The sequence below is a fragment of the Phocoena phocoena genome, chromosome 17 (assembly GCF_963924675.1).
Source record: "Phocoena phocoena chromosome 17, mPhoPho1.1, whole genome shotgun sequence".
NCBI classification, from domain to species: domain Eukaryota; kingdom Metazoa; phylum Chordata; class Mammalia; order Artiodactyla; family Phocoenidae; genus Phocoena; species Phocoena phocoena.
This window is the reverse complement of record NC_089235.1, coordinates 3,708,081-3,734,488: the sequence shown is the minus strand read 5'-3', so window position 1 is coordinate 3,734,488 and position 26,408 is coordinate 3,708,081. Positions and strand designations below refer to the sequence as shown.

General features: G+C 41.4%; 2 protein-coding genes across 5 annotated transcripts in view; one reads left to right on the top strand and one right to left on the bottom strand.

The window, feature by feature from the left end:
* TCEA1 (transcription elongation factor A1) overlaps positions 1-16,162 on the top strand; it is a 32,642-nt gene extending 16,480 nt beyond the window's left edge. The window contains exons 4-10 of one of the 2 annotated variants that reach the window (XM_065895678.1): positions 1,379-1,466; positions 4,457-4,602; positions 5,740-5,796; positions 7,463-7,617; positions 10,221-10,367; positions 12,854-12,925; positions 14,609-16,162. In XM_065895678.1, the coding sequence (XP_065751750.1) occupies positions 1,379-1,466; positions 4,457-4,602; positions 5,740-5,796; positions 7,463-7,617; positions 10,221-10,367; positions 12,854-12,925; positions 14,609-14,617 (674 nt within the window). In that variant the 3' untranslated portion in view covers positions 14,618-16,162. The remainder of the gene's footprint in view (positions 1-1,378; positions 1,467-4,456; positions 4,603-5,739; positions 5,797-7,462; positions 7,618-10,220; positions 10,368-12,853; positions 12,926-14,608) is intronic. The other variant, XM_065895679.1, reaches the window with a different exon arrangement.
* Positions 16,163-23,363: 7,201 nt separating this feature from the next.
* RGS20 (regulator of G protein signaling 20) overlaps positions 23,364-26,408 on the bottom strand; it is a 77,099-nt gene continuing 74,054 nt past the window's right edge. For all 3 annotated transcript variants that reach the window (XM_065895504.1, XM_065895505.1, XM_065895506.1), the window contains one exon: positions 23,364-23,552. In XM_065895504.1, the coding sequence (XP_065751576.1) occupies positions 23,364-23,552 (189 nt within the window). The remainder of the gene's footprint in view (positions 23,553-26,408) is intronic.

The window sequence follows — 26,408 nt, the reverse complement described above, 5'->3', positions numbered from 1 at the left end:
GCAGAGTAGGAATGTTTTTAAGACTGGTCATACCTCTACTATCCTGCCTTCTCAGAGGACTACCCCAGTACACACTGCACTAGAGCTGCTTTACTGCTCCCCCACCATCACTGGACGCTTGTTAGACAGTATCGCCTGGTTATATCACCTTTACGAAGCTTTCTACCTGTTAACTTTGGGAATACGTCTTAGTCCTTGCTATATTCTGTAATGTCATTATTGATCTTTGTTTTTTACCTCACAATACTGTAGCATCTTTAGGCCTTCCAGGGGAATTATAGAATAAAGGGGGCAATAAAATTGGTGTATGAGAACTGATGTGTGTCATAGGGACTTGAATTGTGTTTCAGGTTTGGTCACCCTAACATTTACAAGTGAAGTTCTAGAATTGTGATTGGGACCATTCTCGGTCAGTCACTGTCATCCAGGTTGGTGTTTTAGGTCATCTGGTGACGCTCATGCCTCACCGCCAGAGATTTGGATGGAATGGTTTAGGATGGGAGCTTGAGCACGAGGGCATGCTTAGAGTTGCCTAGGTGGTCCTGCCACACAGTGGGATGTTTGTTCTTCTGTATTCTATACAGAGGGATGTGGAGAATGGAATTATTTATGTAGTTCTTATTTATGTAGCTCATGTAGGGATCAAAATGTAGATCAAAGTGGGTTACACAGTAGATCCAAACATTTTCTGAACCTAGCTTCAAGGCTGTTTTGGTTGATTTAAACATGAATGTTTCTTTTCAGTGCTGAAGTATTGCCTTGACCCAGCCTATTTTACGTACTTTATTTCCCCATGCCTAATTGCTCACTTCCTTAAGTCTTAAAGCTTTGTGCTCTATTAGTATTAATAATCTGTATTAGTTTACAGATTCTTTAAGGTAGAGGAGGTGCTGGGTAGGCCTAACTAATAATCCTGAAGTATATTCTATGAAAATGTTCTTTGTTTACTATCCCTGAAATATTTATTTGTATTTTGAGTACCACCTCAAATTTTTTGACTTCATGAAAAATTATCAAAACGATATAGCTGTATATGCTTTGCACTTTCAGTATTTTAAATGACAGTGCTAATGTTTTGCCATATTCCTTCCTTCCCTTGTTCTGAATAATTTTCTCCCTTTTATGTTACCACTGGCGTATGAATTTATGGTTCCCACCAGATGAAGGAGTTTATTTGGGAATGCCGACTGAGCACCCATGTACATATGCTAATAGAGTAGCTTGCATAAACTTCATTTACTTGTTAAAAACTTAGGATTTTAGTGGGGATTTTTTTGGTTGCATAAATAGCTTGATAACATGTAGCAGTCCCATGTTTTGTTTTGTCTTGTTTTGTTTAAACAAGTGCTAACAACTTAGGAATTTCATAAATTTTCAGATGGACCATCAACAGATAAAGACTCTGAAGAAAAGAAAAAAGATACTGCAGTTACATCACAGAATAGCCCTGAAGCAAGAGAAGAAAGGTATTTCACTTTATGGAAACTCATTTATGTTGAAGGTCATAGTTTTATTTGACTGTCACTTCCTCCATGGTCTTCTGATCCCATGTCGGTACTCCTCTTTCTTTTTTCCAATCACACGGAATCAGTATAAATGTATATAGCCAAATATCTAAGGTTTCTTATAAGATTTCTTGGAAATTTAAAAGAGAGTTAGAAGATACTACATAAAAGAGAAATGATTTACATTGCACTTGGCGAGTGTAGTTGGGTGGGCCCTGGGGTGGCACTGGGAGAGGTGGTAGTGGGGGGACTGACTAGGTGACTAGGGTTCATGTGGTTACTTCATTTGCCACATTTCTGTTTTAGATATTTTTGTCCCTGAATCTGTTTCTCCTCTTCATGGTTCTGTTTTCCTTCCCAATTTAGCTGTTTGTTGTAAGAACTTAAAACGTGTTCAGTAATGAAGAGTTCAAGTTATTCCTTTGCCACTTAAGAGGCCTTTGCATTTATTCTTTCCTGTGACATGCAGTGAACTGTGCCGTGTCCCCATGCTGACGTGATCAGGGATGTGCCTAGTATTCAGTAGATTAAATACATACCCTCTGTTCTTGGGAGGCTTGACTTTGACTTAGAGCAGTACTTCTCAAAGGGTGGTCCCCAGGAGCAAACCTGGCAGCTTTGTGAAAAGCAGATTCTTGGGCTCTACCCTGGAATTACAGAACCAGGGTTTCTGGTGGTGGTGTCAGCCACGTGTTTTAACAAGCCCTTCAGGTGATTCTCACACACGCACATTTTAGGCCACCTACTTTAACTCCATTTACTTCTCAATATTTTCCCCAGATTGGTAATGTACTCCTCATTTTTTATTAATCAGCTGTGATTAATATCCCCTACACTATTTTTTTATGTAGAAGTACTAACTAACTTGATGATAAAAAAAGGTAAGCTAAAGATAGAGTTAAACACCAGTTGTTAATAAAATTTATTCAGTTTTTTTCTAACTATTTTGAGATAATTTTGGGCTTTTAGAAAATGGTATGAATAGTTCAGAGAACTCTGAAATTGCCCCAGTGATATTTATATATGTATTTGCATATGTGTGTATAAATGAATATACACACGAGTTTTATTTTGAACCAGACAAGAATACTTTACAGACATTATGCCCTTTATACCCCTAAATGCTAAATACATCAATGTGTCTTTTCTAAGAACAAGGACATTTTCTCACAGATAGACACAATATAGATATCAATATCTGAACATTAACATTAATATGATACTTTTTACTGATCTGCAGACCTTATTCATATTTTACCATGTGTCCCAATAATATCTTTTGTTGCAAAGGAAAAATAATTTCCCAAAATATCATCTCGGGTCACATTGCATTTGGTTATCATATCTGGCTCCTTTAATCTAGAGTAATACTTCAGTCTGTCATTGTCTTTCATGACCTTGATATTTTTGAAAAGTACAAGCCATAATTTATGGATTTTTTAACACATGCTTTCAGTTGTGTTACATTCAAAGTAATGAATGATTTAATGCCTTGAATATAATATATAAAGGTATAGACAAATATTTTAAATAGACATTGAAGGAGGCGTAAGTTCTTAGTATATTTTCATCAGTTTTAAGTAATTGAAGTTTAGGGATAGAGCCTTTCTACAAAAGCATAGGATTATTTTGTACAAAGTCTGACGAGGTAAGTGATTGGTATCTCCATACACACACACACACACACACACACACACACACACACACACTCTCACTCATTCAAACAGTGAAGAAAAATTGTAAAATATTGGAGAAATGAGTCTGAGGTATCATCTAAAGGAAGATAGAAGGTTAGATCTAAGTGAGTTGCAGGTGAGAAGGGTTTTACGCCTTGGTGTAAGGATTTAAGGAGAAAGTGGTGCGGTTAGCTGCTTAGAATGTCAGAAGTGGCACCAGAGGTGGTGACGTGAGGGGAGAGAAGGCCCATCGTCCTCCTGGCAGCTCCCAGGGGTGAGCGAGGCATTGGGCCACGGGTACAGAGTGAGCTCGTCCTTGAAGGAGCCGAGAGTGGCGTTTGTAAACCGGGCGTGCTCATTGGTGTGCGCTGAAAGCTGGGTGCTGTGCCCCGGGGCACAGAGAGGAGTGAACTGAGTGAATGCTCACCTTTGCCCGTGAGAAGCTCGGGCTGGTGGCGGGAGACACAGACCTGTGTGTAGACGGCACTCTGGGAGACGGGCCGCAGGACTCTGAAGGCCTGCAGAGCGGCCGCCCTGCCCACGTGGGCTGTCTGCGAGCGCGGCCACTCACATCCGTGGGGTGGAGGGCTGGCTTCATCTGGAAAGGTTTGTGGCAGAAATCTGCACTGGGATAAAGTTAGCTGAAACCAGTCAGCAAGGTATTTTGCTAAGAATCTAATGTAAGAAGTTAATCAGAAGTAGTGGAAATGATTAGGTTGACTGGAAAAATTGCTCAACTGTCCTGATTGAATTGATGTTTCTGGGGAGAAATTAAGAGACATTGTTGTATTTTCACAACTACTTCTCACTACACGTGGTTTTTATCCTGAAGTGGGTGTTGTATGTGTAAACCTCCCTGGTTGTCTAGTTGCAACAGGGTTTTTCAAGCATTTTCCCCTCTGTTTTTGGTCGAGAGCGGTCATATTTTCTGGTGCCATCCCCTTACCCCTGTTATAACCAAGATCCTTGCTTTGCAGTTGTTGTATTGAGCTGTAATGTGTATTTTCTGTATGAAAAATATTGTTTAATGTTTAAAAAGATGATCAAGGTTAAAAAAAATAAAAGACATGAGATTTGTGTCATCTTTACTAAAATTTTAACTTCTTTTTAATCTATATGCAGGCAATTTTTTTTTCATGTAAGTCACTGAAATACAGTTTCATATATTTATGCCCCCAATTTTTGTTTTTAGAGAGTGATAGTAACGATGTTCACTTTAAGAGAGTTTTCCTGACTTCTTTTTGGTGTGTGTGTGTGCGTGTACGTGTACTTCAGTAGCTCCAGTGGCAACGTAAGCAGCAGAAAGGATGAGACAAATGCCCGAGACACTTACGTTTCATCTTTTCCTCGGGCACCAAGCACTTCTGATTCTGTGCGGTTAAAGTGTAGGGAGATGCTCGCTGCGGCTCTCCGAACGGGAGGTGAGTTTTGCGTACGTCTCGTGAGTTTCGGTGGTCAGTCATTTGACCGCTGCCACTGCCGCCCTGTCCACCTCCTTGTTTCTGTCCTCCCGGTGGGATCCTGATGATAGCTGCTCGCCAATGCCCAGCTCAGGGAGGGCTTGCTGTGATGGGAGTTACTGATGGCAGAGAGGAGGGTGCAAACTGGACCTCTGCTTATTACTGTGTATTTCTGAGAAATAGGTTCCTTCTAATATGTGGATGTTTCCCCTGATTTGTAGTAATTTAAGCTTTTCTTCGCAATCTTTTTTCTCCTCACGTTTAATCTGCAAACTAAGTACTCTACCCTCAAGATTGGGAGTTAACAATACTGTATTTGGGTCCCATTGTTAAATGTTAGTATGACATATAGTAAGTTTTATATTCATAATTTCATTTCCTACTTTTTTTAAAGTGGAAGAGAGATCTTGAGGTGTATATGGGAGCTTTAATTTAACATGGAGGTACTCATTCTTATGTAAAATTTTGCTTTTAAAAGTTTCATGTATAGAAATATTTACCCTTCTATACAAATTCATCCCTTCTCTTTTCTATCGTACTGAACCACAGTTAGTATGACCTAGTTTTCTCCTTATTCTGCCCTTTCTACTCTGATTCCTTTACTGTCTCTTTATATATTTTTTCTTTTTTTTCCTAGTTTCTTTTTATTTCCTTCTATCCCTTTTAATATTTGCATAGGAGTCTTCTGATTTTGTCCATATATGTGACTGGCAGATGAAATGAATGGTTTCTTGGCATTGAAGCCTGAGTCACAGGAGACAAGACAGTTCTTTATAACTTTCTCTACTCTCTGCTGGAGCAACGAGAATTTATGGAGTTGTGAAGTGAGGAGTTGCCTGCTGGATGTGTTACTTCCCCACTCCTGAGGGATAAGGAGTCATCCATGCAGGAGCCCTTTGGACATTAGGTGAATCCAGAGGAGGAGCATAGTGGGTAGTAGAGAGACAAGACTCTAATGAAACTAAACTGAAAGGATTCTTTGTACAGGGCAAGTGGGGTTGAAGAAATAGGAATACAGTTTAACTGACCCTGTATTGAAATTTTCTTTTAATGTGTTATAATCACTTTTTCATGACAATTCTCTGTGCCTGTGTTTAGATGACTACATTGCTATTGGAGCTGATGAGGAAGAATTAGGATCTCAAATCGAGGAAGATATCCTTTGCGTGTATATTCATAATTGTTTTAAGAAATCCGCTAGATTATTTTTTCTTCCTGTAAAGAATTCAAAGTTTTATTCTTCAGTTTCTATCTTGATTGTTTTGATGGGAAAGGGGAGGGCTATCCATGTCATTTTATTATTCTTGTTTTCCTGTCATTCAAAAGTAAAACACATAGTACTGATAGTATTTTTATTTTTCTGCCTTGCAAATTGAGAACGTAGCATCTCAGTTGAAGTGCAGAAGGGCATGGAAAACACACATGCTAGTAAATGGGAAGTAGGGTTTCATCTTTGGGGGTACTCAGCAAAGCGTATACAATCCCCTGAGCTCATTATCCTGGACAGGAGTGTGTTCATGCTGGGGGCCTTGGGAAGGGCTCTGGGAGAGGGAGGGGTCTTACGCGTGGGTCCAGAGAACAGGGAATATCTAGGTGACAGTGTGACTGCGGAACTGTCCTGGTTGAGGAAATGGCCTTGTTAGAAAGGGAGCTGCTCTGGAGCCGGGCCCCTGCTGTTGCCTGTTCTCTTGAGAAAGCCACCTGCTAAACTAGCTTCTTGCTGAGCCAAGGAGGAAATGATCCCTCAGGGCTACTGTGAAAGATTTTCTCTCAGAAGGCCCTCCAGGGTGCTGTGTAGCCTTTTTTTTTTTGATTTGATTTGATTTTTTAAATAAATTTATTTATTTTTATTTTTGGCTGTGTTGGGTCTTCGTTGCGGTGCACAGGCTTCTCATTGCGGTGGCTTCTCTTGGTGCGGAGCATGGGCTCTAGGTGCCGTGGGCTTCAGTAGTTGTGGCTCGCGGGCTCTAGAGCACAGGCTCTAGTTGTGGCTCACGGGCTTAGTTGCTCCGTGACATGTGGGATCTTCCCGGGCCAGGGATCGAATCTGTGTCCCCTGACTTGGCAGGCGGATTCTTAACCACTGTGCCGCCAGGGAAGCCCTTACTTATTTATTTTTGACTGCGTTGGGTCTTCATTGCTGCGCGTGGGCTTTCTCTAGTTGCGGCGAGCGGGGGCTACTCTTCGTTGCAGCGTGCAGGCTTCTCATTGCAGTGGCTTCTCTTGTTGCGGAGCATGGGCTCTAGGTGCGCAGGCTTCAGTAGTTGTGGCACACGGGCTCAGTAGTTGTGGCTCGCGGGCTCTAGAGCGCACGTGCAGTAGTTGTGGCTCACGGGCTTAGTTGCTCCACGGCATGTGGGATCGTCCTGGGCCAGGGATCGAACCCATGTCCCCTGACTTGGCAGGCAGATTCTTAACCACTGTGCCAACCGGGGAAGTCCCTGTGTAGTCTTCTTGAGACTTTTAGGATCCTTGGTAGAATGCAGATTTGGGCAAGGGAAAGCATGTGTAAGTTCAAGCTCTTAATTCTCAAGTTTTCTCACTCAGATTGCATATCTGAGTTACATTTTGAAACCCTTTTACTTTGTGTCTTGCTTGGCTTTAAACATTGAGAAAGTATTGCTCATTCATAGCATGAAAGTATGATCACTATTTTTTGCCAGTTACAGATCAAGAAATCAGGCAGAAACAGTGCCTTATTGTTAACTTAATCTAAATTGGAAACACTGCTTAGAAATTTCAGGAATTCTCATTGGGGCAGAATAGGAAAAAGTTATCTTACCTTTATAACTTAACCTTTTTTTCCTTAATGGCCTAGTACCTATCTATCAAGAAATAAGGAATACGGACATGAAATACAAAAATAGAGTACGAAGTAGGATATCAAATCTTAAGGATGCTAAGAATCCAAATTTAAGGAAAAATGTGCTGTGTGGGAATATTCCTCCTGACTTATTTGCTAGAATGACGGCAGAGGTGAGTATATTTGTACATTTCTATGACAGTATTCCATGATATCAAGTGTAAAGTCTATTTAAATCATAAAGTACTGTATAAATACTACATATTAATAAATTGTTATTAGCTATTCTAATATACTTATATATACAGTATACCAGACAAATACTTAAGGTGATTGAATCTGTTGGCCTCAGTATTTTGTTCCTTTCACAACTGTGCCGTGATCTTTGGGTGATTGCCTTAATCAATTATTGTCTAAAAACAAAAGTGCTTTTTACTTATTGTAGATCCATTTAGAATCAAAGGGTCAAATCTCTAATTGCAAACAGACTTTGTAACCTCTAAGCTCTTTTCATGGTTAAATACTATAAAGTTGGTTATATCTTATTGACTATTCCTTATATTTATTTAGAAAATGGTGGAGAAAATGGAATTCATTGTCTGCTATTTATAGATGTAGCTGTTCGTAGATAATAGCTGCAGTGTGTCTGCAGTCTCACTATCTGACTAAGCATCCAAGACAGTGAATTTGTCTTTCTATATAGCTAATAAAAATTGTTATATTTTTAAAATTCATTTTTTAAAACCTCATTAAAATAATTTAAAACTGTCGCAAAGTAGAGAACAAAGTATAATGAAATCCTATATATCCATCACCTAAGGTTCAAGTATTTTCAATAACTAGTCACCTTCTTCATCTATCCCTTTTTTTGTTTTCTTTCTTTTCCCCTGAATTATTATTATCACTATTATTTTTTTAGAAATGACATCCAGGATTTATTGATTTATTTTTAATAAATTTATTTATTTTTGGCTATGTTGGGTCTTCGTTTCTGCACAGGCTTTCTCTAGTTGGGGAGAGCAGGGGCTACTCTTCATTGCGGTGCGCGGGCTTCTCATTGTTGTGGCTTCTCTTGCTGCAGAGCACGGGCTCTAGGCACGTGGGCTTCAGTAGTTGCGGCACATGGGCTCAGTAGTTGTGGCTCATGGGCTCTAGAGTACAGGCTCAGTAGTTGTGGCGCATGGGCTTAGTTGCTCCACGGCATGTGGGATCTTTCTGGACCAGGGCTCGAACCCGTGTCCCCTGCTTTGGCAGGTGGATTCTCAACCACTGCGCCATCAGGGAAGCCCTCCCCTGAATTATTTTCAAGCAAATTCCAGACATTATATCCTTTTACCTTTCTGTCCTTGAGAGATATCTTTAAAAATATGATACTTTTCTTATGTAACTACACTGTCATCATGACATGTAACAAATCTAATGATAATTCCTTGGTATATCTGATACCTAGTTCATGTTCATATTATGTTCGATTGTTCATTTATTTTGTATCAGGATCCAAAGTCTAGATGTTACCTTAAGTTTGGTCTCTTAAGATTTTGTGTGTACATATTTAATTCTAAAGCATTTTCTTCTCCTGCCCCCTATTTTTCATAACATTAACCTGTTGAAGAGACCAGTTTTTCTCTTGTATATCTCACAGTATGAATTGCCTGTTTCTTCCTCATGATGTTATTTAACTTTTCTGTCCCCTTCATTTTCTGTGAACTGGAAGCTAGTTCTATAGGCTTGGTTACATGCAGGTTTAACTTTTCCTGCATAAATATTTCATCAGTGGTCCTTCTTATTTCATATTGCATCACATCAGGAGACACATGTCTTGTTGCTCTACTCTTAGGGTGCGGAAATTGATCAGGGGTTTGTGTACTGACAGTCTGATCCCTCCGTTGTAAAGTTCTCCATCAGCCTTTCATCTGTGTGTTCATCCACTGAATTGGTGATTTCATCAGGAGTTGCAAAATAGAGATTTCTGAAATTGTGTCATTCCTTTCACATTTATTAGCTAGATTTCTTTGATAAGCACTTTCCCTGAGTTGAAGGCTCTTGGTTACACTGTTGGTTAGAACAGGAAAGGCAGGGTGAATGTGTAATTCTTTCCTTTTGGCTAACAGTTATCAGAAGGAGGAGTTGGCGCCCTACTAACTGCCAGTGGGGGGCTTTTGTTGCCATTCTTGCAAACGTTTGTGCTCTCTTTTTTTAAGTGTCGTCACGGACTTGTGACTTCTTATTTATCCAGTGGGGATTGGTCTTTTCCGTAAGTCATATTGTTGGCTGAAGAAATCATCCTCTCTGGCCAGTGGGAGCTCCTGCATGTAGCTCCTCTGTCCGTGTGACTCACTCAAAGTAGTCAGGTAGTTTCCGTGCTTTCTGGCACAAGATGACTCTGACTTATCTTGTGCTTTTCTTGACTCAGAACTGGAACGAGACATTCCTCCAGAGGCCTCTGGTTCCTTTGTCGGTAGTTGGGGGGTGGGTGCAATAGTAGAGACCATAGTCTGGATACTAGAGGTGCTCATTGCTACAGGCTTACATTGTTTATAAGCCTTTGAGCAGTAATTAAATCCAGTTTTCACATGCAGACTTATAAGTATTTGAAAAAATTTTAAGAGTAAGCAAACTCTTATGAGTTCTTTGAGGAAAAATATTAATTTTTCACTTTTAAGACTTTAAAAGTTGATTTTGATCTTGTTAGTATTAAACTAAGGGAGTGTAAAAAGCATTCCGCATATGTATAGAAGATGCCCGTAACTGAGTGGTATTGCCACCTTCCGAACAGGAGATGGCCAGTGATGAGCTCAAAGAGATGCGGAAAAACTTGACCAAAGAAGCCATCAGAGAGCATCAGATGGCCAAGACAGGTGGGACCCAGACGGACTTGTTCACATGTGGCAAATGCAAGAAGAAGAACTGCACTTACACACAGGTTTGTGATTGTTTATAGATTCTTATTTTCATACTAAGAATGCTTGCAACTCCTATTTCAAAACAAGTAGTAAAGATAATTACCAGTGTTTTGATATTTTTTGAGAGGAGATATCTCTTAAGTATAACAGTGCATTCTTAATACTAGCAGATTCCAGTTAATTGAAAATAAGTTGAAATAGTTACACTTCCATAGGAATTGTTACTGTGAAAGCTGTACAAACCGAAATTGATTAAATATTATAGAATTTAATAAAATGGCCATGTTTTTTTCTCTAAGCTAAAAAGCAATGGATTATTGGTTAGTGTCTAAACAGGCTACAATTCTTTTTATTTGGCAGGATCATGTAGTTTAGGGAAAGTTCTTTGCTCTCCCTCACTCGGAGCCTGGGTACTTTTAGCTTGACTGGTTTCCAGATATTTATTCCTTTTTTGCAACATATTGATGGCTTTTATCTTCATTTATCACATCATATATGATGTGACTGACTTTCCTTTTTGTTCTCGAACCGCTGAAAAGAGCTGTGTTATAGTTGTTTTGATTGTATGTGCATATGTGAAAAAACTTTTTCTCACTGTCATTAATTTCATTTGCTAAATAGGCTGTGCTATGTCTGTAATCCGCTAAATTCAAAATTTTCCCTTTAAAGAACAACTAATTGTTTCCGGTTACTAGAGAGACTTAGGGGGTTGCATTTTTTGATTGACAGAAAAGTAAGCACTTTATAAAAATAATGTTTAGTTTATTTGTTATTCTGTAAGTATACCTATTTATAGAAAATTTTGAAAATACAGAAAAGTATGAACAAGAAATTTAAAATCACTCATTAATCTGCCGTCCAGAGAGGGCAATGATCTATATTTTGGTGCTTGTAGTATTTTGTGGATTTTTTAAAAACCTAGTTGCAGCTAAATACTGTAAACTGTTTTATATACTTTTCCTCACTTTGTGTAAGCATTTTCCTTTGTTTGTTTTTTTAAACCTTTATAAACATCTTAATAGCTGTATAATATTCCATCAGATGGGTAGACTCTAACTTACCTCATTATTTCCCTATTGGATGCTCAGGTTGTTTCCAGTGTTTGTGTTATTACACAATTTATACTCTTCAAACATCCTTGTACAGAGATCTCCCCTCCCAACTTTATTGAAAAATAATTGACAAATATAATTGTATTTATTTAAAGTGTACAATATGATGCTTTGATATACGCATACGTCATGGAATGCTTACCAAGATCAAGATAATTAACACATCCATCACCTCACATTTTCTTTCTTTCTTTCTTTTTTTTTTTTTTTTTTGGTGAGAATGCTTAAGATCTACACTAACAAAATAGTCCCCATGCTGTATGTTAGATCCTCAGAACTTATTCTTCTTATAACTGAAAGTTTATACCCTTTGATCTACATCTTCCCATGTCCTCCCATCTATTCTGTTTCTGTGAATTCAGCTTTTTTTTTTAAGATGCCACATATAAGTGATGTCATACAGTATTTGTCTCTCTGTTTGGCATATTTCATTTAACATAATGCCTTCCAGGTTTATCGATGTTGTCTCAAATGGCAGGATTTCCTTCTTTTTTATGGCTGAATAATATTCCATCGTGAATTTATGCCATTTTTTCTTTATCCGTTTATCTGTTGAAGGACATTTAGGTTGTTTCCATGTCTTGGCTATTGTGAATAATTCTGCAGAGAACATGGGTGTAGGTAATCTCTTTGATATACTGATTTCATTTCCTTCAGCTGTGTACCAAGATGCAGAATTGCTGGATTGTATGGTAGCTCTGTTTTTAATTTTTTGAGCAACCTCCACACCATTTTCCACAGCGGCCACACCAACTTACATTCTCACCAGCAGTGCACAAGGGTTCCCTTTTCTCCACACCCTTGACAACTTGCTTTTTCTTGTCTTTTTGATAATAGCCATTCTAACAGGTGTGAGGTGATACTTTCTTGTGGTTTTAATTTGCATTTCCCCAGTGATTAGTGATGTTGAGCTGCAGGCAGATCTTCATTTGTGTTTCTAATTACCATCTCATGATAGATCAGATACCAAGTTCCTAGGTCACAGAAGATGGGTATCTAAGGCTCTTGTTGCTGCCTGACTTAGAAAGGTTGGTGGCAGTTTATATTTGTCATAATGAAATATTTTTGTAATTTTTACATCCTTGCTAATTTGTAAGAGAAAATTGATATGTCTTTTAATTAACATTTCTGTGCTTCTTAGTTATGATGAAAAATTTTCATATTTATTAGCCATTTATCAGTAGTGTAATGTGTGCCTTTAGATGAACAGATAAAAGATGAGAAGACAAGGACTTAGAAAAATGAAGTTTGGAAACGTGTGTTTGTTTGACATTATTTCGCTTATCTGAGCTTGTTTCGAGCTCTTATACATTTTACTGTGGTACCGTTCTTAATTAGGTTGGACTTTTTGTAGTATTGTGAAAAGTAGTATTTTTCACCCAACTTTGCTGCAGGTCCAAACGCGGAGTGCTGATGAACCGATGACAACGTTTGTTGTCTGCAACGAGTGTGGAAACCGGTGGAAGGTACATGCTTCCTGGGGTTCCCGTCTCACCTGTTTACATGGGGTGGTTCTCCATGGGCTGGTCTCTTCGGGTCTGCTTCGGGGGCTGCCTGGATGCCCCGGCGTGTGCACGTGCTAACGCTGCCCAGTGCTGGGCAAGGCCGTGGCTGGCGTCTGTCGTGGAACGTACTGTTCGCCGTCCTACTAGAAATAAAGAGGTTGACTTAATTTGCCAACCTTCATGTCGTCTTGCTGCAGAAATGACAGGATTGAATCTTAACTGTGCATTACAGCGTCACAGTCCTGTATCTACTGTATCCAGCCAGCTGCTTCCACTCTTGTTCTTCCGGAAAACCTGCACAAGTGTATGGCTTGTCTTTATAGACTTTGGTTCTGGAAAAACTACTCTGCCTTGCTGAAATCCAGCCCGATGGTTTTAGTGTTTATTTTAGGAAATCCAGATGAGCACCGCCGTGGTTTCGTAGGCTTTCCACTAAGCCTTCCTTTGTACGGCCTGTGTTCTCTTGAATTAGCCCCACACAGGCAAGTTAGGTTATTTGAATGATTCATTCTTGAGTGATTTTTGTGAGCCACAGAAATATAAGTTAAAATTGAGAGAAGAATTACACATCATACCTGAGACAGAGGTGGGGATACTAGGAGTGTGGGACTCGGGGGGCTCACACGGTAGGAAGATATTCCCTGGAGCCAAACAGGCTTTGAACTGCTTTGCCACTTAGTGTTACCAAACCGTGATGTTCTCATGACCCACGTTACAGGGTGTGGTGAGTGGTAGAAATAATATATTTAAAGTGCCTGGTCATTGTTGGTGCACCAAAAATGCTGGCTGTTTTTATTAGCTTTTGTGAAATTTGTGTAAGATTCTTTTCTTTTTTAAGTTATACTTACATTAGACTTTTTAGTCTAATGCTTATTTTGAATTATTCATATAGTTTAAAGCATTTTCTGAAAATCAGAAGTGAATTAAAAGGCAGACAATGGGAGAATATCCTTCACGAGTATAGTGTGAGACTTTGGCTCTCGGCACTCTCTCTGGGCTTGAGGACAGTACACATTTTATTACAAAGATTCGTTCTGGGCCGGGAGATTAATGGTATTGAGAGTGTCTTCATGGCTTGAAACAGTGTCTCCCTTCCTGAGTTGGCAGGTTTTTTAATTGGTCTAAGAGAGGGATGTTCATTTTTCTCAGTCCTGTTGGGCAAATCTGGCTTTTCCAGAGGGCTCTTGGATTTGTTTACATGATGCCTCGTGATGATAAAGATGATGATGATGATGACGACTGGGTATATTGCAGTTTGTATTGAATACAGGCAATTGGCTGCTTAAGTGCTGACAGTTCTGTTGGATTTAAGAAAAGTCAATTTAATGTAGAAAGCTGATGCCTTCGGTGGCTTACTCTAGAAGTTCAAATTTGGAATTAATTTTTTTAACCTGAAATTAAGGAGAGAGGTACTTAAGAAAATATTTTATACTGTTTCTTTATTTATGTATTCCTAGTAATTCTAAGTTGGAAGAGCCAAACACTTAATATAGGTGACTATTCATGTCTGGAAAACACAGCATCTTTTTTAGAAATGCCTCCTTCTTTAGCAATTTAAGGTGTATGCTGTGTTAAATGTGGGAAGGGATACACCCCATTGTCTGTATTTAAAGGTCTCACAAAATATTTCTTCTTTTTTGACAGTTCTGTTGAGTTGGAAGAATTGGCAAAACACCTGGACCATTAAGAAAATGGATTTTGTAATTAGCTTTAAGACTAGGCCAACCAACTAGTTTTCCTGCAAATCAGATTTTTAAAGTAACATATATCCCTTGGGTTAGTCTCTGTTTTTGACATAGGATCCCTTCCTTAAATGCCTTCTGTAGTTTCAGAGCAGTAAGGAGACCACATGATAATTGTATGGTATCTGTTTCAAAACTTTTTTTTTCCACTTTTATAAGTAAGTTGATATTAAACTTTTGGCAGTTTATTTTTACCTTTTTTTTTTCCTTCTTAAAGGAAAATGTATCTTAACTTTTTTACAGTCTGAAACATACACAGTAAAAATGTTATTCTTCTCAGTTAATACACAAATGGAAATTACATTTTTTCCCTATATTGGCATGTACCTGCAAATATTAAAAGAGGAGAAGAGGTAATGTAATTATAAGTTTATCAAACATGGTGTGTATTCAGATAATACTTGACCAGCTTATCTAAATTGTACATAATATTTCAACTAGCATATGAAATTGATTTTAATTATTATGTTCACAAGTCTGGGATAATTAGTTATTATTTTGCATTTGTAACTAACTGTGATCCTCATTTCTTGTAATTTCTTGTACATGTTTATTACTTGTTCGTAATAGATTTTACTTTTGGAAACATGACTTGACTTTGTTGAAATCAGTTGGGTTTGTTGTTTATTTACCTGTTTGACTTTGTAGTGTATTTTACTTTTGCAGAACATTGTTGTAGTCTAGTAGGCTTTTCCTAAATCCCAGCTCAGGCAAAGAATGAAAACTTTTGACCGTTTTTTCGTTTTGTAGGAAGACATACTGGGAAGAAAACATTAGCATTTTAGGATAGTGTTGTTCTTATAAACAGTTCATGACTTAACTTTGATTTGGAAATCTGTGCTGACCGAGGACTTTAAGGTTTATATAAGTCATTAACGCTGTGGCCTTTCCGTATGGAGACTAATGGAGCACATTTCTGTCCTGACTCTCTTTCTGTCACACAAGAATGAGGTTGTGGAACAGACTAATACGTGGGCTGTAATGCAGCTTATTTGCAGGAAGGACCTTACAGTTAAGTGTGTGCCATCTGTTTTGTTAGGAATAAGAAAAAATGATTTTCACACTTGGTCTAGCACATCTTAAGGCCACTGTTACAAAGTCCACATTTCATTGTGCTCTGTCTGCGCTCTCAAACCTCTGTAGAGAGGTCTGAGTACCTGCTTTGCACTCCCCTTCGCTCCCTCTTCTCCACTGCTTACTGCAGGTCAGTTTGATATAATAGAGAAAACAACATCTAAAAGTCCATGTTCAGACCCCACATAGAGGAATTGGCCCAGTGGTACCATCCCACCTCTACTTCGTCAGGTCACAGAGTAACCTTTTATCATTTGAAAAATGACGTGCATTTTTGAAAGAATGAATTTAATAAGGATAAAATTAAAATAGTCCCACTTTTAAATTAAGTGATCCATTTTTAAATTTGTTAATTCAATAAAGTTTCTTGTTATTAATCATGTATCACATTTTGTTATTTTTATTTAGATATTGATGCTTGCTTTACTTTTTGTTTAAAAAGTTCTACTTTCCCAACTATTAAGGTGATTTTAAAGTCCAGTTTTCATTAAGTGATGGCTGCCTGGTTGTAAGTATTCAGGGACTAGTATTGAGCAGTAGTGCAGAGCACGTTTGTCTTCTTTCCTGGACCCCTGGTGAGGGATGCAGGCTGGTTCTGAGCAGAGCACGTGAGTGCATCCCTTGTGTGCACTTAACGTAATATGAGAGGCCAAATAGTGAACCTTATATTGGAAAATGCCAGCCAGTTATAAAGTAACTGGAAGTGAATGTTCTCAAGGGTAATATTTGCTAGCGTCTATTTCCAGGACAGAGTCACTGTGTTAAATGAACACATACAAGAAGTCAGTTAGAAAGGTGTAGTGGCAGTTAGCGAAGCACTGTCCCAGGAAAGCAGAAAAGGGCCACCCTTGGTTTTCCTGTTCACCTGAGGGTGATGGGCGTTGGTATGAACATTGAGAAGCCATGGCGGGAGTTCTGAAATGCTTACATACACACAGACGTCAAATCTGTGTATGCCTCACAGATGGAAGAATGTTTAAAGTATTAACAAGACTAGACTTTGACAGTGATTGTCTACAGATCAGAGTGAATTTCGGGGATTTGAGTTGAATTATCAAAATAAAAACTAGAGTTAAAGTGATGAAATTTAAGGAGTTTTCATCAACAGTTCCTCTTTCCTGCCCCTGGCGGGCCCCACCTCCACCCCATTTAGCTGGAGCAAATTAGCCGTTTGAGAATTGAATATCCCACTGGGAAATGTAATGTGAATAGTCACTGACATAAAATCCACATATTTCTGTAAGCTTCAAAAATAAGCAGTGTCAATACCAACATTGAAGGTGCTATTACCTCACAGTGAGTAAGACAGAGTTACTGCCTCATGAGTTCCTAGGTAGTAATGGAAGAATTAGGCTGAAGGAAGCTGAAGTGAAATCAGTCCAGAGCAGTAGACAAGTGTGCTTGGAAGTCTCCCCATGTGGCTGTGCTGTGGCCAATAGCTGTAACTTAGGAAAGGTGGAGTCCATACGTTTTTATGGGAAACTTGTTCACTGCTGTATTTAGCCCCTAGAAGAATGGGTGTCACATAGGAGGTGCGTGTGAAGTAGTTTTTCTTGGTTGTGTTTGTGTTACATTGCTTGACTGTGTGGGAGCTGGGACCTGAAGACTTCCACGATTGAGGACCTGCGGGAGGAGGGTAGGTAAATAGTGTTGGCGATGTTTTAGACTCCAACTCCAGAGGAAGAAGTAACAAGCTCGAGTCTCGGGAGGTTTCTTTTGGTACTGAAGTTCTGCAAAGTGATGCGACAGTTTTATTATTAATTAAAAAATGTTCGGATCGGACCAGTGTACTCTGGTACTTGTTTATCCGGGTGAGGGATGGAAAATGAAAGCACAGGTGACTACTTCCAATGACTTGTTCTGCTTCCTCTCCCCAGTGCTGTAAAAAGACAGCTAATTATGATTATTTTTTCTTTAATGGCCCTGACTGCAGAGAGGAACAACATTTCATGTGTGATGTGCCCTACAGTCCGGTTAAATTAGCCCAAGTGTTTTCATAATTGGAAGGTTGAGCTGCTTTGACATAAAAAGGCTTTTTCACTCTTATATGTAGTTTACAGTGTGTATCCACGTTATTTTTGTAATAATGCCATTGGAAAGTATAACTGATAATAAAAAGGCAAAATTGTGAGAATACTGGCAAGGGAGGGGCATAACTGTTATCTTTCGATTTTTTGGCACTAGCTCCCAAATATCTTTTCTGATTCATTTAGGGGACACCTTGCCTCCATGTGACCCTGGTGGGTCTGTCATTCAGCGTCCCACCCCACCCCATGCTCCTTCCCTGGGGTTACTTTATGAAAGATGGGAGAAGCAGTGTTTCTCCTGGACGAGCTAAGCCAGCAGGAGCTGCCCCTGGGGCTCCCTGTACCATTTTACCAACAGTGTGCAGAGACCCTGTGTGTGTGATGAGCCTGGGGGAGGCTGAAATGGGGAGAAGGTCTGGGTCCAGCCACGTGGGTGTTGGAACTACCCTGGACTTCTTGCTAATGAAAGCCAGTCAGTTTCCTTTGTATTTAAATTCGATTTAGATTTCTATAACAAGCAACGGAAAAAAGATGGTTTCATCCTAAATTGTTTTGGATGAATATTTAAGTAAATGTATGATTCTAAATGAAAGTACTGATAGCAGAACATCAAAACCTATGGAAACACTACTAAGATTTCCAGTTAACTGCAGAAGCATTTTTGATCCACAAGGAGCATTAAAGTCACAGGTCAGTATCAGGCTGATTTATCTCGGGATTGTTTCACTGATGGGTCCATCCCTGCCCCCTTAATAATTGCAGCCTTCATCCTTTTTTTTTTTTTTTTTTGCAGTACGCGGGCCTCTCACTGTTGTGGCCTCTCCCGTTGCGGAGCACAGGCTCCGGACGCGCAGGCTCAGCGGCCATGGCTCACGGACCCAGCCGCTCCGCGGCATGTGGGATCTTCCCGGACCGGGGCATGAACCTGCATCCCCTGCATCGGCAGGTGGACTCTCAACCACTGCGCCACCAGGGAAGCCCCCTCTTTTTAAATTCATATTTAAAAACATATCCATAAGATCAAATGCTCATTAATCCTCTCCCCATTAAAAACTTTAAAAATTGAGGTACACAGTTGACCCTTGAACAACACGGGTTTCAACTGCCTGGGTCCACTTATTTGTGGATTTTTTGATACGTACTGTGGTGCCATAGGACCCACGGTTGGTTAAATCCACAGATGCAGAACCTAGGATATGAGGGCCAACTTTTTAACCTGGTGGAGGGTTGGCTCCCCTAACCCCCCATGTAGTTCAAGGGTCAGCTGTAATTGACATATAACACTATTAGTTTTAGGTGTACAACATAATGATTTGACCTATGTGTATACTGCAAGGTGATTGTCACAATATATCCATCACCACATCTAGTTTACGATTTTTTAATTAATTAATTTGGTTGTGCTGGGTCAGTTGCAGCAGGCGGGCTCCTTAGTTGTGGCATGCGTGTGGGATCTAGTTCCCTGAGCAGGGATGGAACCCAGGGCCCCTGCATGGGGAGCGTGGAGTCCTAACCACTGCGCCACTAGCGAAGTCTAGTTTACAATTTTTTTTCTTGTGATGAGAACTTTTAAGATCTGCTCCCTTAGCAGCTTTCAAATATACAGTACAGTATTTTTTAAAATAGATCTCTATTGGAGTATAATTGCTTCACAACACTGTGTTAGTTTCTGTTGCACAACAAAGCGATACAGTGTGTTACCTATAGTCGCCATCCTTTTAATTTTAAAAACTTTTTGTGTTTTTTAAGTAGATAATTATTTTTTTATTCAGACTTCCCATTCTGAGGCTAATCAAGTTTTAACTGCTAGTTTTCTTATAGTTAATATTTTGATTATTCGCCTTTCCAGAATGTTCCACTGGGACAGTTAATTCAGGTGGATGGATTATAATGTCAAGGCCACAATTTCATCCCCTGTGAGATTAAGTTGGCATTACTCAGGAAAAACCCTGTTTGATGACTGCTGTACTTCAGATGATTCAAAATTGAAATTTTTTGATTACACATGTCAGGAAAGCGTAATGGTTTAGCTCCAAATTTGGTAACTAACAGAAAAAAAAAAAAAAACCTGACTGACTTGTGTAAGACAGTATCATCTTTATATATGAAGAATGATTTTTTTTTTAAGATGTTTATTTTGTCATGTTCAATGAGAAAAACTGGCCGCCTGGGCCTTTGTGAGTTCTAAAAACAGAGAGGCCTGCTGGACGGCTGCTCAAATACCAGCCCGGGAGACTGGCTGGATTACCTTCATCTTCTATGTCAAAGTCGTGAACTAGAGAAAATGATCTCCCTGGCTCTGTAGTTTCTCTGTTACATCGGCGTGTGTGTACATGCTCATACCGGGCTATCTAGTCCTCTTTTCCTTGGAAATGGGCCCTGCATAGCGGTTAAGAGCGTGGGCTTCTGGTCTGCTCAGGTTCAAACCCAGCTGCCATGTACCAGCTGTGAGACTGACCAAGTACTTCACCCCTCTCCCTGCTCGTCTGTAAAGATGAGCATCCTACCATAGAGGGTTGTAAGGACTAAACGGTAATTTATAGCAGTAAGACTTTGGAACAGTATCCAGTTCCACTGGTGAGAAGAATCTTGGGGAATGGCCATTATTAACGTTATAAATGGACACATTTTACATACCCTACAGTTTGCTGTTTTAGCTTAGAACACTCGCTGCCAGTGCATGGAGGTGTATGCCAGTCCCCTTCACCGTAGGGCAAGCAGTCTGCGGGTATATACCATTCCCTTGAAAACCTGTTCCCCTGTGGGTAGATTGTGATGTTTTGTCGGGTGGATTCAGCTAGTTGACATGTGCATGCAGAATGATACTGCCAGATTGCTTTCCAAAAAGTCAGACTAGTTCACCCACCTGCCAACAGCATAGGAATGCCCATTTCCTGACACCTTGCTAATGCTGGATGTGAGCTATCCTTGTGACTTTCGCAAACCTAGGGGGAAACGGTAACGACTGTCATCTCGTTCTGAGTTCACGATTTACCATTTTGTGTATGTTGTATTCATATTTTCTTGTTTTCTGGCCAGTTGATTTTTTCCATTAATGGTTTATATTGTGGTTTTCCTTTTCTGTCTATAGAGTTGTCTAATTTGTAGACACTCCTTATACATTCTGCATAGTAATCTTGAGTGTGTCTTATAGCGTAATATTTGTGTTTGCATTCTTTTATGTTTTTATGTTGTACAGAATTTAAATTTTTACATAATCCAATCTCAGTGTTTCTTTTATGGTTTCTAGATTTTACGTTTTGCTTAGATGATTTCCATCTGAAGTTACAAAAATGTTGCCTACATTTTCTTCCAATATTCTTACAATATTCTTCTAGACCTTTAAACCATTTGGAATTTATATTTGTTTATATATACTTTTTCCAAATGCAGTGCCATCCATCCCAACAAGATCAGCCTGTCAGATTTTACATAAAATTTTTTTAAACCTTGGAGTTGCATTGAAGTGGAGTCCAAAGAAGCTTCCAGTGTGGAAAGAAGTCAAGGGGGATGGAATCTAAGAGCTGAGTCTAGGCAGCACCCACTCCGGGGGCTGCTGCGTCCCCAGAGGCACCCCCCCGGCCCTCCTTGCGCCGGTATGGGGACGATGAGCTCCTCGAACTGTCCTTCGGGAGCGCTGGCTTCTCTGTCCACCTGGCAGGGATGTGCGCTCAGCCCTGCTCAGGCTGTAACCCTCCCGCCAGTCCCTGTGTTGACAAACCCCCCGTCAATACTCCAGCCTAAAGCCTAGGCCCCCGACTCCAGCTTCTCTTCCACGTGTTTTGCATCTCCACTCACCTCCTACTTGACAGGCCGGAACTGGACCATTTGGGGTTTGCTCCAAGTATCAACGCCTTCCCTACACCTCCGCCCCCCCCACACACTCTTGTTCTGTAGGTTGTAGCTCTGGTGTCACCTCCGCCCCCAAAGCTTCCCGTAGCCTCCAGGGCGTTGAGAGCTCAGCTGTTCTCTGGATCGGTACTCCCCACTGCTGTCGCCACTGTCCCACACGTCTGTCATCCTTACTTGGATGTAAGCAGCTGGAGGGCAGCATTGATGCCTTGATCCCAGTGACCTCCTCTTTGTCTAGGAAGAAATGGGGCCCTAGAACATGGGAGTCAGAATTCAGATGCAAACTCTGATACAGAGGATGGATAAACAGCAGGGTCTTGGTGCACGGCACAGGGAATTCTGTTCAGTATCTTGGGATAAACCGTAATGGAAAAGAATAGGAAAAAGAATCTATATACGTGTAACTGAATCACTTTGCTGTACAGCAGAGATTAACCCAACATTGTAAATCAACTCTACTTCAATAAAATTAGAAAAAAACCAGAAGTACATGAGGCGTTGACACCTTGAAAAGGAGGAAAGAGCACCTTCTCTGGGACTGGGCTGTGAAGGTGGGCATAGACCTTGATCCACGCGGATTTATAGGTCATGTGAGAAGGTGCAGGGTTAGCGGCACGATTTTCACAGTAATGGGGGAGGTGAGGTGTTTTGCTGAGAAAGAGGATGAGGGCTTAGGGTTGAAGAGCATATGAAGGAATCATCAGGCTGAAGGGCCAGGGAGGGAGGTGGCCAGGAGGAGGGCCATCCCATTAGGGCCTCGCGTAAATCACGTTCCAACCCACTACTCAAACTCCTCCGGGTTCTGGATGCCTTTCTTTTCCACTCATCCTAGTGATGGGTTTCTTCGGGATGGTTTAGGCCTACAAACCCGTATTTTTACTGTGAGCTATGAAGTTGTCCTATTCACCTGTGATAAAAATAGTGGAATCGAAAAAGAAAATCCTAGTCTGGGGGCTAGAACAGAATCTTGCGTGTGTCCCCACTTACTTAATCTTATATTTCCCAAATAGTGACATGTGAAAAAAAGATTGAGATAAAACTCTTGTGCTTTATTTTTTTAGAGTGAAAATGCCCATATTTCTTTCAATAGTAAAAATGGAGATATGCTTAATTTGAACGTTTTGTGATGAACACCACCTACGTGAAATTTCATTCTTCAGGTTGGCAGATTCTGGTAATAAAGGTAACTTTTCAACAAAAGCATTTTCTAGGCAGTACTTCTCTTGTCAAACATTTGAGGCTGATCCACTTCAGAGCCCAGGGCTTTACATTAACCATGTAAGATACACACGCACATAATATGCATCTACATACATGTATCCTAAGATAAAGTAGAATACCAGTTTTACAGGTAGCGGTCACATCTTTATAAAAGGGGAACTTGGGTCCTGTGCCCATGGCTGTACACGCTGCAGGCAGTGTGGTGTCTTCTTGTGTATCCTTTGTCACTGAGAAAGTGCTACTACTGTCATTGTAGGTGTAAATATCCTACCTTTCTACACAGCCATACCCCATTTCCCCAGAAGTATCACAAAGGGTGGCTGCAGTTCACTTGGTGAATATACAGCCTTCTGCAGAAGGAAGAGTCTGTTATTAAAATAACCCGAGTGTGACCCAGCAGAAGACACTACTGCCTCTAAATTCCCTGTCCTACACGGAGTCCAGGAGTTCTTTGTTTTATTAATAATAAATATTTTGAACATCCTAGGCTTCCACTGCTTTCTCAGATAAGGAGCGAAGCAGGTCTTTGTAGAGAGCAGAGTTCATGAACCGGGGATACGAGTCCCTGTGCATCAAGGTGTAGATCTGCAGCTGGGCGTCATCGAAGATGTGAGGGGACGGCTCGGCCATGCTTCTGTTGATGGTCTCCCTCACGCGGGAGTCCAGGCTGACCTGCCGGCGGGGACACATCGGGCTGTGTCAGACAAGGGCTTCTTTGGACATACACCCCAACTCCCATACCTTGTTTGGTTTTTTAAAAATCCCAGACCCAACAAGGTCATCCCCAAACCTAAGCTGTTGAAAGAGGAACTGAACACAATGAACAGTGGTCCCAAACTTCAGAGGCAACAGAAGCCCCTGGAAGGCTCGTTAAAAAAGAGTGCGGGGGGCCCCCCCAGAGATTCTGACCCAGTGGATCTGGGGGCGGCTGACAGTTTGTATTTCTCATGAGTTCTCTCGGTGATGCTGGTGGGGATCGCACTGCTTTAGAAAACCACAACGCTGCTCTACTTCTTTAAAATGAGGGGACTGTGGCCGCAAGGAAGAAAGGTAGCACACATTGACTTACCCCTGGCGAATTGCCTAAGAACACTAGGGCTAAAACCTGGAGCTCCAGGCTGGGGTCAGGCAGAAGTGACCCGAAGCACCGTGGAAGGGTCAGTGCCACGGGCTTGGGCTTAACTCCCGGCTCTGTTGCTGTTTGGCTGTGGGACCTCAGGCAAAGTGAACTGTGCCCTGAAGAACTGCTCCCTAGGGACCTACCCGGCGGTCCAGTGGTTAAGACTCCGAGCTCCCAGCGCAGGGGGCGTGGGTTCGAGCCTTGGTCGGGGAACTAAGATCCCGCATGCCGCGGGGTGCGGCAAAAAACCCCAAACAACCTGCTCCATAAAGTAGGGGTGACGAAGGTGGTAGCTGGTCAGGGCTTAATGAGAATGAATTCAAAGTATGGGGAGTCCACGACGTCCCGGGAGATGCTGCCTCCTTGCACTCTGATGTCTGCTTGTCCTGGACGAAGCGCGTCCCAGACCAGAGTGGCCCGCGGGAGCCAGACAGCCGAGAACAGGACAGGGGCTCAGACGCCTTCCCTGCCGCGTGAGGAACCTCGGCTGGACCATCTCTGCACCAGGGGGCAGGACAGATATGCAACGCATGTGCTGTTGTTTAATGTAAAACTGAAAGTGTGCTTATCTAAGTCACTGAGCATGGGCTTCAGTGATCTGTCTTTCCAGATGCATCTATCCACCTCCTCCTGGGAAGGCTGGGGGCGCTTATCCCCCGCAAGTCAGGGTCCTGCTCACCCTCTTCCTCCCTCTGGCTCTGTAATGGGCACAAAGCCCTGCTGACGCCGCCTCTTTGACGCGGCTCGAATCCGGCCACCTCCCCCCGCCTCTCTGCCATGACCCTCGTGGAGGTCAGCCACCACCTCGACGGCATTTGTTCACCAGCCTCCTGACTGGCCTTGGGCCTCTCCGCACCACCCCCGGACCCAGCACTCGGCTTCGGACCTTGTGCTGGTGTCGGTGGCTCAGGATCAAGCGCAGAGCTTGCAAGTTCCAAGTTTAAACTTAGGAGGCCCTTTATGACCTGCTCCCACTGGCTCCCCGGCTCCGCCTCACTATTCCACTCAAGAATTCAAGGAACTTGGCATTCGCCTGGGATTTAAAGGAAGAAGGAGCGAGAACTAGCTTGTCTTTGTTCTAGGAGGCTGTCTAGGGGAACTGTCTAGAATGGCCTGACTACGTGTACTTCTCGGTCAGGTCTTGGTTTCCACGTCTCTCCCCGGTCCTGGGAAGCCTCCCAGCCACCCTGAGCTGATCCCCACGGCTGCCCTCACCACCAGGCCATGCCCTCCTAGAAGCTTTCGGAGTGTGAGGGCCCAGGTCTTAGGAGCTCAGCTCCTGCCAGAGGGGGGACTCGACACTCATTGTGGGCTGAGAGGAGAAAGCCTCCTGCTTGCTCTTGTTAGAAGATTCCTTTGCACAGCAAAGGAAACCATAAACAAGACCAAAAGACAACCCTCAGAATGGGAGAAAATATTTGCAAATGAAGTAACTGACAAAGGATTAATCTCCAAAATTTACAAGCAGCTCATGCAGCTCAATAACAAAAAAACAAACAACCCAATCCAAAAATGGGCAGAAGACCTAAATAGACATTTCTCCAAAGAAGATATACAGATTGCCAGCAAACACATGAAAGGATGCTCAACATCATTAATCATTAGAGAAATGCAAATCAAAACTACAATGAGGTATCACCTCACACCAGTCAGAATGGCCATCATCAAAAAATCTACAAACAATAAATGCTGGTGAGGGGGTGGAGAACAGGGAACCCTCTTGCACTGTTGGTGGGAATGTGAATTGGTACAGCCACTATGGAGAACAGTATGGAGGTTCCTTAAAAAACTACAAAGAGAACTACCATATGACCCAGCAATCCCACTACTGGGCATATACCCTGAGAAAACCATAATTCAAAGAGTCATGTACCAAAATGTTCATTGCAGCTCTATTTACAATAGCCCAGAGATGGAAACAACCTAAGTGTCCATCATCGGATGAATGGATAAAGAAGATGTGGCACATACATACAATGGAATATTACTTGGCCACAAAAAGAAACAAAATTGGGCTATTTGTAATGACGTGGATGGAGCTAGTGTCTGTCATACAGAGTGAAGACAGAAAGAGAAAGACAATTACCGTGTGCTAACACATATATGGAATTTAAGGGAAAAAACATGTCATGAAGAACCTAGGGGTAAGACAGGAATAAAGACACAGACCTACGAGAGAATGGACTTGAGGACACGGGGAGGGGGAAGGGTAAGCTGTGACAAAGCGAGAGAGTGGCATGGACATACATACACTACCAAACGTAAAATAGGTAGTGGGAAGCAGCTGCATAGCACAGGGAGATCAGCTCGGTGCTTTGTGACCACCTAGAGGGAGGGGATAGGGAGGGTGGGAGGGAGGGAAGAGATATGGGAACATATGTATATGTATAACTGATTCACTTTGTTAT